The sequence below is a fragment of the Bos indicus x Bos taurus genome, chromosome 7 (assembly GCF_003369695.1).
Source record: "Bos indicus x Bos taurus breed Angus x Brahman F1 hybrid chromosome 7, Bos_hybrid_MaternalHap_v2.0, whole genome shotgun sequence".
Classification (NCBI taxonomy): Eukaryota; Metazoa; Chordata; class Mammalia; order Artiodactyla; family Bovidae; genus Bos; species Bos indicus x Bos taurus.
In genome coordinates this window covers 72,815,126-72,832,167 of record NC_040082.1, presented here as the reverse complement: position 1 = coordinate 72,832,167, position 17,042 = coordinate 72,815,126, and the positions used below count along the sequence as shown (strand labels likewise).

General features: G+C 37.6%; 1 protein-coding gene across 2 annotated transcripts in view; it reads right to left on the bottom strand.

Annotated features, from left to right (window-relative positions):
• The window catches only part of COMMD10 (COMM domain containing 10), a 185,194-nt gene extending 168,688 nt beyond the window's left edge, over positions 1–16,506 (bottom strand). For both annotated transcript variants that reach the window (XM_027546934.1, XM_027546935.1), the window contains exons 1-4: positions 16,401–16,506; positions 13,720–13,810; positions 8,196–8,306; positions 6,569–6,724 (exon numbers count right to left, since the gene is read on the bottom strand). In XM_027546934.1, the coding sequence (XP_027402735.1) occupies positions 6,569–6,724; positions 8,196–8,306; positions 13,720–13,810; positions 16,401–16,441 (399 nt within the window). In that variant the 5' untranslated portion in view covers positions 16,442–16,506. The remainder of the gene's footprint in view (positions 1–6,568; positions 6,725–8,195; positions 8,307–13,719; positions 13,811–16,400) is intronic.
• Positions 16,507–17,042: the final 536 nt, after the last annotated feature.

Here is a 17,042-nt window from a genome sequence, read left to right as displayed (position 1 = left end):
GAATGCATCAAATTTTTAAAAGGTCAAATCGAAATTTCTAATTTCTTATATTGCATTTAAAAAACAGATATTTAACAGTTAATAAAGCAAACAATTAGTTGCTAAACTTAACAGTGAAGTAAATCTTACTACAATGGGGGGAAGAGAATTAAAGAGAATTTTTTAAAAGACTATTTAGAACATTATTATCTTAAGAACATTACCCATCCATTTTTAAATGCAGGTTTCTCAAGAACATGAGAGAAGACATGATGAATTTTCACTATATAATGAGATGAGTAAATATTATAAATAAATTTGTCATATAATTGGTAAAGTTAAGAACACTATTAACAGGAGGAGAAAATCACATTACACACATTTTGAGCATTCAAAGCAAATACAACTGTCAAATATATCTTTAAAAACTCCCTAATAAATATACAACTGCATTTTAAGAAAAAGAATCGGTATATGTAGGCTTTAAAGAGCAGGCTACTCACAGTGCTAAAAATATGCCTTAAATATATTTCTCATTATCAAATCTATTACTAAGGAACAAGTGAACTCTAATACAAAAATATTTTTTTTTTAAATCATAAAACAACTCAATTATTTTCCTTAAGGTCTCAGAAAAAAAAAGAGATGTGTCTCAATAATATTTGACATATAGGTTACATTTTGTATAGTAGGAATATACATAAAGAAACTCTTCCCAGAATTTTAGGACTAAAATTAAACACAGTATTCAAGTTCTGTCTGAAAGAGTATTCATAATTCAATAAATTTGTTACCACACAGGCATTGTAACAAAAATCAAACAGAAAACCCTGGTAGAAGGACACTGCTAACATAATCAACACTGGTGAAAGAGGGAAGAATACAAATTCCAATAAGCTGTGGTAACATTTCAGTCTCTGAAGAGGTTAAGACAAAGTGTATTAAAAAAAAAAAAAAAGGAGATGGGATAAAATTTAAAAATCCTTTCAATCATATCCTGCAAAAAGCTATCAGATTAATTTTTAATCAGCTTCTCACTTATCAGATTTAAGTAACAGAAGATGAAAGAGGTGTTTTAAAAAATTGAATTAAAAATAAGCTCTTTTTGATTTTTTAGCTTGTTATTTAACTGAATCTGACTCTCTCTGAATTGATAATTACTTACATGGATGTTCCACTGCAAGCATGGCACAGACAGTTCATGAGACCCTCTAAATTACTGTAAAACAACAATCAGTCTCTGTAAATACAATCTTTGCCCATTGTAAACTACTGCCATATATTTTTGTTATAATTTAATATATGACATGATTTATTTTCATCTATGGCTATTTTAGTCACCATATCCTAAATAGTCATCAGGGCAAAAAAAAAAAAAGATAACATTATAGCTGCAAGAGATGCCATGACATAAAAGGAACAAGGCTTAATTAAGAAAGGGGCGAATCTGACTACCATCTCAGCTTCACCATGGACCACTTGGGTTAACACAGTTAAGGCACACTTTCAAGTTTTATTTCTTTTTCAAAAATACAACACACATACCTACTGTGTAAACCGCTGTGCATAATGCCTGACAGAAAAATTCTGCTGCTAACATCTAGGTGGGAGAATAATACAGTGGTTTAGAAATGTTAACTACTTTGTCAAATCCCAACTCTACCACTTATTTAGCAGCTTGACCATGGATCAGTTATTTAATCTAAGTCTCAGTTTAATTTTAAATATAAACTAGAATTATTAATGAGTTTTACAAGCTATTACTATAAAGCACTGAGTAGAATATTTGGCCCACAATAAACACAAGAGATGTTTGCTATTATTATACAGTCTTAATTAAGCATTGAAGGCATTAAAATAATGCATTGATATTAGCTATCCTCTCATATACTCTGTATTGGCAAAAGGTAATTTTCTACATTCTCAGGGACCAATGTACAATTAATCACGCTCTTCCAACTATTTTTTTGCATAATTTGTATGACAACTGATCAAACCACTTCTTAAGACAGAAGTTAATGTAATACAACATAATACAGGGAAGAAATATTATTCTTTAAAGAGTAACAAACTATCATCCAGAAGATATTAAACAATGACTTACTATTGGAAGTGAAAAAAAAGAGTCCTAAGATGAGCTCAGGGAGGACAGAAACCTCCCATGGAGAAGAAGGGCAAGAGTTCGCTTGATCTTGATTTTCAGTATGAATAAAGACCCTGAAAGCAGAGCTTCACATCCTTCTGACCTTTGGGGTTTTAAGCAGGAAGTGTCAGAAAAGTTAACACAGGGATAACTGGCTTGCAGTGGCTAAGCGTTCACAGCAACGTCGCTTTTTGATCCTTCTTTGTCAGCTCTTCCTATCACTGAGAGGCAGGATTCACCAAGTGTTGGATTGTTCACTCACTAATATGGAACGTGAGTTGGGCTTAGACTGTTATGAGATAGGTAAATTTTACTCTACTAATGATGTGCTGTTGCCATGGTAACCCCGCTCTGTAGGAGAGGAACCACAGGGTCAGACATTTGGCATATGTGCTTGGCTGAAGAGCCAATAGGGGGAAGCCACCATCTGTAGCATTATGATCACTTCTAGGTCAGAAGCCGACCCCGGGTCAATTGATATGGCTGCACCCCGGGAGCCTCAGTCATCCTAAGCAAGCCTGTCTCCACACCCAGCATCCCTTGGGGCACAGTGTGCCACACCACACGTTGGGACTGGGGTCTGGTGTGGACAGCCCTTCACTGTGGGACACACAGCATGGCCAGAAAGGTGGACACCCCCTGGCCCATCACACACCATGCGTTCATGGGCAACTTGGTGCTAAACCATCTGTAGCTGACCTGCTTCTAGGTCAGGGTTTCATTCCTAGGACAGCAGCTCCCTCATTGTGATCTATTTAAAGTCAGCCCTTGACACAAGGTTTTGTAAAAATTAAAAACAAAAAAGAAGCAAAAAAGAAGTGGAAAAAAAAACCACTTTTAACTATACTGTACTTATATAAATACAAGAAAGAAAAACAGAAGAAAATTATATAAATATAAAACAGGAAAATACTCAAAGGCAAGTGGATTTTTTTTTTTAATGAAGATGTTTAAAAAAAATTTCAGGAACAAAGAATGGAAAACAAAATCTGGATAAACCTTTAAAATAGGATAGGAGAAAGCAAAAATTTAAATGATGAAAAATGAAGCAGTGATATGGAGCTTCACATCCTTCTTGAGAGCTCTTGAATGCAGAAGTCAACAAAAAGAAAAGGAAAGGAATGAAAACAACACAGGCGCATTTTGTAAAAACCCACAGCTAGCATCTTACTTAGGGTGACACACTGAATGCCTTCTCTCTAAAACCAGAAACAAAGCACAACAAAGTTCAAAGTTACCAATCCTATTCAACATCATGCCAGAAGTCCTAGTCAGTGCAATAAGGGAAGAAAAACAAAAGCTGAGCAAACAGGAAAGCAAGAAAGAAAACTCTCTTCATGGACAATCTGACTGTAGAGAAATCACAAGGAAAACAACAAAAAAAACTGCTATAACTAAATAGTAAGTTTACCAAGGTCTTGAATACAATAACAATAAACAAAAATCAACTGTGTTTCTATATACTAGCAGTAAACAACGGAAACCCAAATTTTTAAATCAGGACCATTTACAACAACTCCAAAGGGGGAAAAGAAAAGGTTAAGCGTGTTCAACCCTAACAAAAATGGAGATATACTCAATACTCTTAAGAAGTCATTTCTCTACAAAGTGATCTATAATTAAACATCAGTTCAGTTCAGTCGCTCAGTCATGTCCAACTCTTTGTGACCCCATGAATCACAGCACGCCAGGCCTCCCTGTCCATCACCAACTCCCGGAGTTTACCCAAACTCATGCCCATCGAGTCGGTGATGCCATCCAGCCATCTCATCCTCTGTCGTCCCCTTCTCCTCCTGCCCCTAATCCCTCCAAGCATCAGGGTCTTTTCCAATGAGTCAGCTCTTCGCATGAGGTGGCCAAAGCACTGGAGTTTCAGCTTCAACATCAGTCCTTCCAATGAACACCCAGGACTGATCTCCTTTAGAATGGGCTGGTTGAATCTCCTTGCAGTCCAAGGGTCTCTCAGGAGTCTTCTCCAACACCATAGTTCAAAAGCATCAATTCCTCGGCACTCAGCTTTCTTCACAGTCCAACTCTCACATCCATACATGACCACTGGAAAAACCATAACCTTGACTAGACGGACCTTTGTTGGCAAAGTAATGTCTCTGCTTTTCAATATGCTATCTAGGTTGGTCATAACTTTCCTTCCAAGGAGTAAGGGTCTTTTAATTTCATGGCTGCAATCACCATCTGCAGTTCTCAATCAAAATTCCAGAGGGTTTTTTGCAGATTTTTTTTAAAGGTTTTCATTAAAAGGTAAAGAAACTAGAATACCCAAAACAATTATTAAAAGGAACAAAGTTAGCAGATTAACAATACTTGATTTTAAGACTTACAACAAAGCTATAGTAATTACAGCAGCATGATACCAGCAATAAAGACAGACAAATAGATCAATGAAACCAAAAAGAGAGTCCAGAAAGAGACACACAAATATGTCAAATGATTTTTGACAAAGGAGTTAAGGCAATTCAATAACAAAAGGATGTTATCAATAATTGCACTGAAACAAATGAGACATTAATATCAGAAAAAATATAAGAACTTGGACCTATACCTCATATCCTACATAAAACTAACTCAAAATGGATATTAGACTTGAATGTAAAACACAAAACACTTAGAAGAAACACTTAGAAACACTATAAAACACTTAGAAGAAAAAAAACAGAAAATTTTTGTGGCACTGCATTATGCTACAATTTCTTAGATCCAAAACCAGAAGCAATATTAATAAAAGAAAAAAATGATAAATCAAACTTCATCAGATTTTAAAGCTTCTACTTTGCAAAAGATACTATTAGAAACTGAAAAGGAAAGCTATAGACTAGGAGAAAATAACTGCAAATTACATATCTGACAGAGGACTTAAAAATTCACAAAACTTAACAGAAAGAAACCAAACACCCTCTACAAATTTTAACACCCAAAAAACCAAAAACAAAACCAAAACCCATGCATTTTGATATGCTGGGATTTACACTTATAATTGTCCTTTATATTTATATTACTATCATTCTTTATCTGTCATAATGTAGAAATACAGTTACATAAAAGGTCTGAACAGACACTTTACCAAAGAAGCTCTATAGATGACAAGTACATAAAAAGATCATCATACTTTGTTACTAGGGATATGTAAATTAAAAACATAAGCTACTATTACAAACCTAATTGAATAGCTTTAATATAAACTGATGATATCAAATGCTGACAAGGATTTGGAACTACTGGAACTCTCATATAATGTTGGTGAAAATGCAAACTAATACCAAACCTTCACAAATAATTCCAGAAAATAAAAGAGGAGAGGGGAACTCACTTTGTAACCAGATGCCAAAAAAGACATCACAGGAAAACTACAGACCAATATCCCGCATGAACACAGATCTTTACCAAAATATTAGTAAAGCAAATACAGCAATATACAACCAGGATTATATACCAGAACCAAGTTAAATTTATCCCAAAAATGGTTGAAAATCTGAAAACCAATTATGTAAAACAACATATTAACAGAAAAAGGGGCAAAATCTATATGATCATCTTAATCTCCATCAAGAGTAACCTGGAGGTTCCCAGGTGGTGCTAGTGGTAAAGAGCCCGCCTGCCAATGCAGGAGACTTAAGAGATGCTGGTTTGATTCCAAGGTGGGGAAGATCCCCAAGAGGAGGAATGGCAATGCACTCTAGTATTCTTGCCTGAAGAATCCCATGGACAGAGGAGGCTGGTAGGCTATGGTCCACAGGGTCACAAAAAGTCAGACGCGACTGAAGCAAACTCAGCATGCACACACACGCAGAGGTTATTAAGGAGCTTTGTGATACTGCTATTATTTTATATTTTTCCCAAAGAGTTCATTTTGCTTACTCTTTGCTATTCAACAAATGCTGAGCACTTTCTGCATACAAGGCATTCTGCTAAGCCCTAATACCAACACACAAAAACAAATAGGCATGTGATTCAGTAATAATAAGTCTGGGACTTCCCTGGTGGTCCAGAGGCTAAGACTCTAAGCCCTCAACCAAGGGGGCCCTGGTATGATGCCTGGTCTGGGAACTAGATCCCACACCTAAGAGTTTGCATGCTGCAACTAAGACCTGGCACAGTCGAATAAATAAATAAATGCTTTTAAAAATTATAGTAAGTCTTATACATAAGATACACAGTTAACGGAATAACCAACTCTGACCAAGGGCTCAGAAGGAAAAAAAGGTCTCATTCCTATCCTAAAGTTACAGAAGCATATTTGAAATTGGGAATTAAAATTAAATCACATTGTGGTAGCAAATATGCATGGAAATACTTTTATAGGAATATCATATACATACTTTTTATTGCCTGATTTACCTCTTTACAAAAATTATCACTTTAAAAACTTTAGGTATAATAATTTATGCCATACATTACTTTAAAATATCCTTTGAATAATATATCCTGTACCTTGTGGGGAGCAAGAATCCTCTGCCTGAATTTTTCAATTGTTTCTTGACCCATAGAAGACCACGCACTGGCAAAAGCTTCTGCTTTGTCTTGTCTAAGATGAATGCTCTCTAACTGCTGCTGCAAAGCGGCCGGCTTCACATTGTGATACACTGCCTGGTAAAGAGGAAAAAAGCTACATATATCCCTAATGTTCACACAGAGACCTTGAGCTATAATTAAATACAACATTACTTCAAATAATTTAAATGTTTAAAAATTTTATATTTCTATTGCATAAATTTTTTATTATTTTACCAATAACAATACACACAACCAAGGGTGGAAAATTCAGAATTAAAGGGCCCAAATTATTCACACTAAACTTCATTTTTGCCTGTGGTTTAAGTAATACTAAATCTACTTATCAGAAAAACTTCTTTGCTCCAGTTATGTAAATGGTATCCTAGTTAAAATTTAATTTCCTTATTTCACTTAATTATTTCAAATAAGTACACAGTGGTTTTGTTTCCCAACTAACACAATTTTTCCAAGAACACTTTCTCAAAACCATCTTCATCTACCAATTTCCTAGGTAAATACATAATAAAAAATTGAAAACTTTTTTCACAGTGATACCTGTTCTATTTTTTTACATTATGATGAAACAATTTTCTCATAAACCCCATGCTGCTCTGTCCTGTCTGGTTATCCTTTTCTTCTACGGAAGGTCCACTGAGGACAGATCTGTAATGTGTGTAAGTCTGCATGTAGTAGAGCCTAGCATTTTGTCCTCAACTGTATCTGTTCACTAGAATGCCCAAAAGCTGCAGTACTGTTTAACTTTTTATTTCACAAGTATTCTTCTACTTAATCAAGCAACAGGAATTTATTAAGAATCTACTTTAAGATTCTTAATAGATTTAGCCTACAATGTGCTACAATGCACCAAAAACGTGATCCTAGCCCCCTGCAAATTCAAAACCTAGTGAAGGAGATGTAACTGACATACATGAACTCATGAAAAGACTAACAATGGGCTCAACCATGATGAGCCAAGCATAAAAGGAATCAAAATAACGGGAGGACTGTGAGGATAAGGGGTCCAGGCTGCAGTGGGAGGAGATGTGATCTGAAGGGAACTTAAACAATGAATTGAATTTAGATGTAAAGAAGGGATGCAGAAGAGCAGCTCAGTAGGAAGAAATACTATATAACAAAACGTCCTTTGACAACTATTGCTTTTCTAAATGTTTTATTTATCATCCTAGTCAAATAAATTCTCAGAATCAATTATTAAATTTCTTAAATAAAATGTGTGCATTTTTGCAAATTACTATACCAAGTAACAATAAATTTAAATCTTTTTCAACTGTCTTAAGTCAGTGAAGTCTTGATTTACAATGTCAAATATTAATACTTTACTCATGCTATTCAACACTAAGACTGTGTTGTAGAATGCAATCCCATGAGAAAAAAACACACATTCAAATACTTTTTTACCACATCAAAATTTTTGATAAAACAGATTCACAGCTTTTACCTGTACACTTTAGAAAAATAAGCTAAAATGCTATAGATGTCACAGCAATGCAAACATGTAATAAATAAAAATCATGGTTAGGCCGTTCGGGGGCAATAAAAATACCTGTTCTAAAATGAATGATATTGTTTCAAGAACTAGGTGAAGATCTTGCTTCTCTAGAGAAAATGCAACTTGAAGTTTTTCTTCCTCTTCTTCACTGAAACTACTTTCAGCCTACAACACAAAAAGCAATCTATTAGCATACATTCAGGTATTCAAAATGCAGATACTCAACAGCCGATTCATTTATTCATATGAAAATGAGAACTTGAAAGAAAAAAGTAAATCCACCATTGAAATAAACTGATGTGTCTGTAAATTTCAATATCTTAAAATCACAGAACAGTTCATTATTTGGATCTTGCCAAACAAATTTCATTTTTTTTTAAATCTTAAGTTCTATGACGTATAGGAGGTGGAAAATAATAACATGAAAAATAGACATTTAGAAAACACAATACTACAAAGTAAAGCCCTAAAATGTTCTTCAGTGGCTAAGTCATGTCCAACTCTGCCACCACATGGACTGCAGCATGCCAGGCTTCTCTGACCTTCACCATTTCCCAGAGTTTGCCCAAACTCATGTCCATTGAGTCAGTGATGCCATCCAACCATCTCATCCTCCATCACCCCCTTCTCCTCCTGCCTTCAGTCTTTCCCAGCATCAGGGTCTTCCCCAATGAGTCAGCTCTTCACATCAGGTGGCCAAAGTATTGGAGTTTCAACTTCAGCATCAGTCCTTCCAATCAATATTCAAGACTGATTTCCTTTAGGATTGACTGCTTTGATCGCCTTGCTATCCAAAGGACTCTCAAGAGTCTTCTCCAGCACCACACTTCAAAAGCATCAATTCTTCAGTGCTCAGCCTTCTTTATGGTCCAACTCTCACATCCGTACATGACTACTGGACTACTGGAAAAACTATAGCTTTGACTAGATGAACTCCCATCACTTCATGGGAAATAGATGAGGAAACAGTGGAAATAGTGTCAGACTTTATTTTGGGGGGCTCCAAAATCACTACAGATGGTGACTGCAGCCATGAAATTAAAAGACGCTTACTCCTTGGAAGGAAAGTTATGACCAACCTAGATAGCATATTCAAAAGCAGAGACATTACTTTGCCAACAAAGGTCCGTCTAGTCAAGGCTATGGTTTTTCCAGTGGTTATGTATGGATGTGAGAGTTGGACTGTGAAGAAAGCTGAGCACCAAAGAATTGATGCTTTTGAACTGTGGTGTTGGAGAAGACTCTTGAGAGTCCCTTGGACTGCAAGGAGATCCAACCAGCCCATTCTAAAGGAGATCAGTCCTGGGTGTTCTTTGGAAAGAATCATGCTAAAGCTGAAACTCCAGTACTTTGGCCACCTCATGCGAAGGGTTGACTCATTGGAAAAGACTCTAATGCTGGTAGGGATTGGGGGCAGGAGGAAAAGGGGACGACAGAGGATGAGATGGCTGGATGATATCACCGACTCGATGGACACTGAGTTTGAGTGAACTCCAGGAGTTGGCGATGGACAGGGAGGCCTGGCGTGCTGTGATTCATGGGGTCGCAAAGAATCGGACACGACTGAGCGACTGAACTGAACTGAACTAAACTGAGATGGACTTTTGTCAGCAAAGTGATGACTCTGCTTTTTAATATCCTATCTAAGTTGGTCATAGCTTTTCTTCCAAGGAGCAAGAGTCTTTTAATTTCATGGCTGCAGTCACCATCTGCAGTGATTTTGGAGCCCAAGAAAATAAAGTCTGTCACTATTCTCATTTTTTCCACATCTATTTGCCGTGAAGTGATGGGACTGGACGCCATGATCTCAGTTTTTTGAATGCTGAGTTTTAAGCCAGCTTTTTCACTCTTCTCTTTCACCTTCATCATTCACTTGTAACACTATAAATCAACTATACTTCAATATAAAATAAAATCTTTTAAAAAATAAATAAAACATTGTGGGAGAGAGCACCTTCTCTGTACTAATACTAACCAATTATAATGGGTCCCAGCAACTTTTCTAAGAGCCCAAGCAAAATCTTCATTTAAGAGAATAGCATTTTAAGATAGAAAATACCTGGGAGTTCCTTTCCCTTGTTAGCTCTTTCTTTCCTCCCCTAAACACACCCCAAAACCTCTCCCAATATATGACCTTACCCAGCATTAAGCCCCTGTCAGCATTTATAAGAGGCAGGATTAAAGAGATAAAATCTGTTAACCTTAAGAACCTTTATCTACATCCTCCATTACCTAGCAGCAAGATTCCCAACAGATAGTGAGGTGGCAACTAGTTTGAGCCTTAGTATTATTTTGTTAAAAGTCAGTGGATTAAGGGATGCAGCAAAAGCAGTTCTTAGACAGAAGTTCACAGTGATACAGGCCTTCTTTAAGAAACAATAAAACTTTCAAATAAACAATCTAACCCACCACCTAAAAGAATTAGAAAAAGAAGAACAAAATGTAAAGTCAGCAGAAGGAAGGAGCTAATAAAGATCAGAGAGAAAATAAATAAGAATTTTTTTTAATAGAAAAAAAAATCAATAAAACCAAGAGTTGGTTCTTTGAAAGGGTAAACAAGATTTACAAACCTCTGGCCAGGCTCATCAAGAAGAACAGAGAGAAGACCCAAATAAACAACATAAGATCAAAGAGAGAAATCACAACTGTTACTGCAGAAATACAAACAAGTAAAACAAACAATCAGGACAGGGAAGCCTGGCGTGCCACAGTCCATGGGGTCGCAGAGTTGGACATGACTTAGCAACTGAACAACAAAACACATTTACTGAGTATTTTCTATGCACTACACAGATGGTCCGTGTCCTCAGGTGTTCTATGCTCTAGTTAGAAAGACCTTACAAACAAGTATTCCACTAATTTCCATTTTAATGAGTTCTGCAAAAGCATGGGTTACTACAAGAGTACACATAAATCAAGAAATCTTTTTGATAATTTTAATATTTTCCAAAACTTACACATTACACACATTACTTTCATAAGCAATATGTGAAAAACAGAAGTGAGGCATCTGAGTACAACCTCATGGCTAGTCTTCCTTCCATTTCCAAAATAATCTCCTTGATCCAAAGACTGGTTTTTCACACATGAAAAATGTACACTATTAGAACTGCTTTCAAATAAAAATACTTTATCCCCACATACCAAAAACAACTTTCCTAGTTGCTGCCTCTCCCCAACAGCTACATGGAGAAGTTTCAGAAGTATCATGAGTCCCTGCCTTGATGGCTTAGGATGAAATACAATTTTACAACTGCATTCTTGTAGTGAAGCAGCAGTGAGGTGAAGCTTAGAACTCTTAGAAGCGCAGCTCAGAACTGTCACATTTTTGGTTTGGGGAGGTCAGTCACCGGAACTCCAGTCTCTTCTACCTATTTTCTGACTAAGAAAAGCATGAACCCAATTTGGCTAAAATGTCAGTCACTTACCTCAAGACCAATGTTTTGATTTTAAAGTTCCAGAGTTTCTGTGACTACCACATACCTTCTTGAAACAATGACCTACAGTACCAGAGTTCTATCAATATAAGGAACAGAATAACAGTATTACTCACATATAATCACTGAACCACATGTTGCATTAAATTCAGTGGATATGTACAATCTAACTTCCAAGTGTGTCGAACTGATTCCTTTTAACATACAACAAATGAGGTGTTTTTGACAAAATAAAGACAGTGACTGGGCACAAAGAAAAATAAACTTCAGTGTCCTCAATATGTACAAGAAAGGCAGATTTCTTTAAAAGAGAGCAAAAAAAGGGACATTCTCAAGATCTCCAGTAGCATTATATTCATAAAGTGGTTTGGAGTTAAGGAGAACAAGGGAACATTTATCTCCCCCCAACCACTAGTACATGAGATATGCATTCTTAAAATAAGGTGGAGCTTAAAATATGTGAACAGAACAACAAATGCAGAATACAGCTCTAAAACAAAGTTCCAAACACATATTCAACATCTTGATCTAACAACAACCCTGGGCAGATAAAAATTAAATGTAAGTCATGGTATTTGCTTCCAAACAGCAGCAGGTTAACTTCTTCCTCTATACCAAAAGTAACCCACACATATCTGGGCACTGAAAAAGTTAAAGAGATATATTCATTTTTATGCTCTCAATGGGAGAAAAATTTAAGACCCAGGTGTATAAAATCAGAGATCAAGGGTCTAAGAAACTTAAATTTTTAATGGAAAGTGGATGTTAATTTTCTATATATTTAAAAAGCATACACCATAAACACAGAACATAGAACTTCCCTGTAGCTCATACAGTAAAGAATCTGCTTGCAAGGAAAGAGACCTGGGTTTGATCCCTGGGTTGGGAAGATCCTCTGGAGAAGGGAATGGCAACCCACTCCAGTATTCTTGCCTGGAGAATCCCATGAACAGAGGAGCCTGGTGGGCTACAGTTGGTGGGGTTGCAAAGAGTCGGACACAACTGAGTGACTAAGCACAGCACACATAAACATATATATATACAGGTAAAAAGTAAAACCAATACTTAAAAAGAATAAGTACTATATGGACTGACAAGGAAAGATTTCTGGTAAAAGTGGTAAGCGGAAAAGGTAAACAGCAGGGCAATACACACAGTACAATGCCACTTATGAAAACATTTATTTACAAACCAAACAGTTCTATGTGTACATGCATACACATACATCGGCACATCTGTATTTATTAATACTTGAAAAAAGATCTGGAAAGATAAAAATCAAAAGTTAACTTCTTTGGTGTATTTGGAACAATACATATATATATCAATATCTTTGCCTTACACTTGAAATATAACATTGTAGATTAACTATATTTTAATTTAAAAAAAGGACATATCAATAGTCTTTAACTCTTTTCTTCTCCATTGCCAATAAACTTTCATTGTGATGTTCCAAATACACCAAACTCCAGAGGCTACAGGTTTTATTTCTCTGAATGAATAGTTATATTTCAAAGATTCATTTGGATTAGTTTCTTGTAATGAATCAAGTATTTCTTATGTCTGATTTTCATAATTCTTCTAGAACCTGATAAAGAAGTTAACTAAGATTGGTGACCAAGTAGTGAATTACTAATCATCAATATTTTCAAGATAACCACACCCTTGAAATAAAAGTGGAAGAGAAAGATTATATACTGGTTGACAGCAAGACTACAGAATTATTTTTAAGAGGAAGAATGAAATCGTGATATCAGAATTTTCCCAAAGCATGTTCCACAGAGTCTTAATCCCAAAATAAATACCATGATAAAACAATTCCATGGTCAAATACATATGGGAAAAAAAATACATATGGAAAATTCTACACACAATAGTCACCCTTAAATATTCACTATTAATGCTACCATAAAATATACTCTGATAAGTTCCATAATATTAACAAAAAAAAATCGTTTTGAATGAAAACAGAACTTCCCAAACTTTTGACCATAGGATATTCATCAAATTTTCTGGAGACTCAGTGTTCTCCAGTATTTCTGGAGAAAAAAACCATGCAAAAAGTTATTCAAGTGGAAACCTGGATTTGCAGTAGAATCATAAGAACAAATTATAAGCGATAATATTGCAAACATACAAACCTTCAGGTGAAGTTTTTGAAGAATTCGGGTGAGCAGTCGTGGAAATCTTCCTATATCTATTTCATTTATCAGGGATACTGCTTTTTTCATGCTAAAGAAATTCATAAAACAAAGTTTTAAAATATGTTTTCCTCAAGTGGTACTGTCATTGCTCTAAGTACAGCTGACTGTAAGTTTTCATTTCAACAACTGATTGCTATTAAGCTAAGTCTGAGTGAAATAAAGAAAAACAGATGATGGCCAGCGAAGAAGACAGGACATTTCCAAAAGATACCCCATAAGTATCTCTGTTGAAAAGGTCTATTTGGCAAATTTTCTCTTTCTTCTGGGCCAGACAAACTACTTGGGAAAACTTGCACTCTGTGGGGGACAATATCAATTTAGGAGTGGGAGTTTATGTATCCATGTAACTCAAAACAGAACTCTGAAAAGAGTAGGGGGAGGGAAGTGGCAGTTACACCAAAAACAGATAAAAAGACTGATGTTTTGCAGATACGGGAATTAAAAAAAAAAAACATTAACATACAATATAATTCGGGGTCACTAAGTGCACAGTTGTTTTAAAATCCTGCTTAAACTGTTAGTTAAGCCGCTCAGTCATGTTCGACTCTTTGCGACCCCATGAACTGTAGCCCATCAGGCTCCTCCATCCATGGGATTCTCCAGGCAAGAATACTGGAGTGGGTTGCCATTTCCTTCTCCAGGGAATGCTTAAACTGTAATCAACTTTAAATTATGTGATAAGAACAATTCTACTGCACCACACTGGATATGGTTTACTGATGTGGTGTGTTACCCAGGACACTGGTGTGAGAAAAGGAACTGGCTGTCAGAACGCAATCAAAGAAGGAAAAACTTCAAAATGACAACTCTCTTCAAAAAGATTCTTGTCCCGTCACAAGATGGGCTTCCCTGGTGGCTCAGACCGTAAAGAATCTGCCTGCAGCCAGTCAGAATGGCTGCGATCCAAAAGTCTACAAGCAATAAATGCTGGAGAGGGTGTGGAGAAAAGGGAACCCTCTTACACTGTTGGTGGGAATGCAAAGTAGTACAGCCACTATGGAGAACAGTGGGGAGATTCCTTAAAAAACTGGAAATAGAACTGCCTTATGATCCAGCAATTCCACTGCTGGGCATACACACTGAGGAAACCAGAATTGAAAGAGACACATGTACCCCAATGTTCATCGCAGCACTGTTTATAATAGCCAGGACATGGAAGCAACCTAGATGTCCATCAGCAGATGAATGGATAAGAAAGCTGTGGTACATATACACAATGGAGTATTACTCAGCCATTAAAAAGAATACATTTGAATCAGTTCTAATGAGGTGGATGAAACTGGAGCCTATTATACAGGGGTAAGTAAGCCAGAAAGAAAAACACCAATACAGTATACTAATGCATATATATGGAATTTAGAAAGATGGTAACAATAACCCTGTATACGAGACAGCAAAAGAGACACTGATGTATAGAACAGTCTTTTGGACTCTGTGGGAGAGGGAGAGGGTGGGATGATTTGGGAGAATGGCATTGAAATACGTATAATATCATATATGGAACGAGTTGCCAGTCCAGATTCGATGCACGATACTGGATACTTGGGGCTGGTGCACTGGGACAACCCAGAGGGATGGTATGGGGAGGGAGGAGGGAGGAGGGAGGAGGGAGGAGGGTTCAGTATGGGGAACACATGTATACCTGTTGCGGATTCATTTCGATATTTGGCAAAACCAATACAATATTGTAAAGTTTAAAAATAAAATAAAATTTAAAAAAAGAAATTAAAAAAAAAAAAAGAATCTGCCTGCAATGCAGGAGACCCAGGTTCAATCCCTGGGTTGGGAAGATCCCAAGAGAAGGGAATGGCAACCTACTCCAGTATTCCTGCCTGGAGAATTCCATGGAGAGAGGAGGCTGGTGGGCTACAGTCCATGGGGTACAAAGAGTCGGACACGACTGAACAACTAACACCATGCACAAAGAAGTTATTCTCCAGATTCAGTGATACTTCTGCACTTTTCTGCATCCACACACCACGTGCACTATTATTTATCTTTCATTACATGGAATCATTTTTGCCTAATTTTAAAACAGAACTTTATATCACCACTATAGACCACCGACATTACCTACCATTAATAGATATGAACTAAATATATAAATGAACAAAAGGTAAATAAAGGGGAAACAAAAGCAATGTTACCAAATTGTGGTCAGATGCTGTTACCAGCCAAAAAACTCCTGGCCTGGGGCCTATTCGATCTTGATTGAAAAGGTGTATTAACACGTATTAAGTATTAATGACCACTCAGGACCAATGGGAGTCTTTCTCGTAATCAGAAAGTCTGAAAAGTATTGAAAAAGGAAAGGGAACACCTCTTCACGTGATTTCAGAACTACTCCAGCATGGCTTGGGTACCAGTGATACCAGCCTCGGGGAACAGTGACAGTGACCAGACACTGACGCACTGACTTCAGCTGTCGGACAGACTGTAAGCCCACGCAAGTGAACCACGGTGCAGGTGGAGACGCCCAGGGTCCCGCATTCCCCCGGGGCCCACACAGCGACTCCGCCGGCCCGGCGCGCCGACGACAGACAGCAGCAGCATCCTCGGGCCGGCCCTGCCCGCGCCACCCCGGTGACCGCTGTCCCCCCGCGCCCAGCCTGGGCTACCTGGGGCTCTCCCGCAGAATCAGCGCCGCGGACGCCGCCATCCTTGAAGCTCCCTGGCCCCGCCGCCCGTGTCAGATGCCTGGAGCCCAACCAATGGCGGAGGCGGCGGCGGACGGCAAGCCGGAAGGGCCAAGCCTCGCCCGGGCCGCGCCGCTCTGCTCCTGCAGTCCTGGAGGGGCGAAGGGGTTTTCTCAGTAGTCCTACACCGCGCCACTCTCGCAGTTCCGAGTTAAGGCTGTACACATATTAATTTACTTGTAGATATATATTTACCTATTTTATATATACACATACCTGGATATGGAGTGTGAATATTTTTAGGTATTATTTTATTTATGATATTTAGGTATTTTAGGTATGTGTATAAACATATATTTAGGAGTGCGTACTGCGGAAGTTGGTGATGGACAGGGAGGCCTGGCGTGCTGCAGTTTATGGGGTCGCAAAGAGTCGGACACGACTGAGCGACTGAACTGAACATATACAAATAAATTTTTTTGGTGGGTGAGGAAAAGTTTAAGCACCGCCTGCAGTGTCTGGCCTGCGCTGCAGCTGGGCGAGCGGTGGAACGCTCTCCGAAGGAGCCCAGGGCGGCTCCAGCGAATGACCAGCGCCACCAGCCCTTCCTGTCCCCTAGAGCTC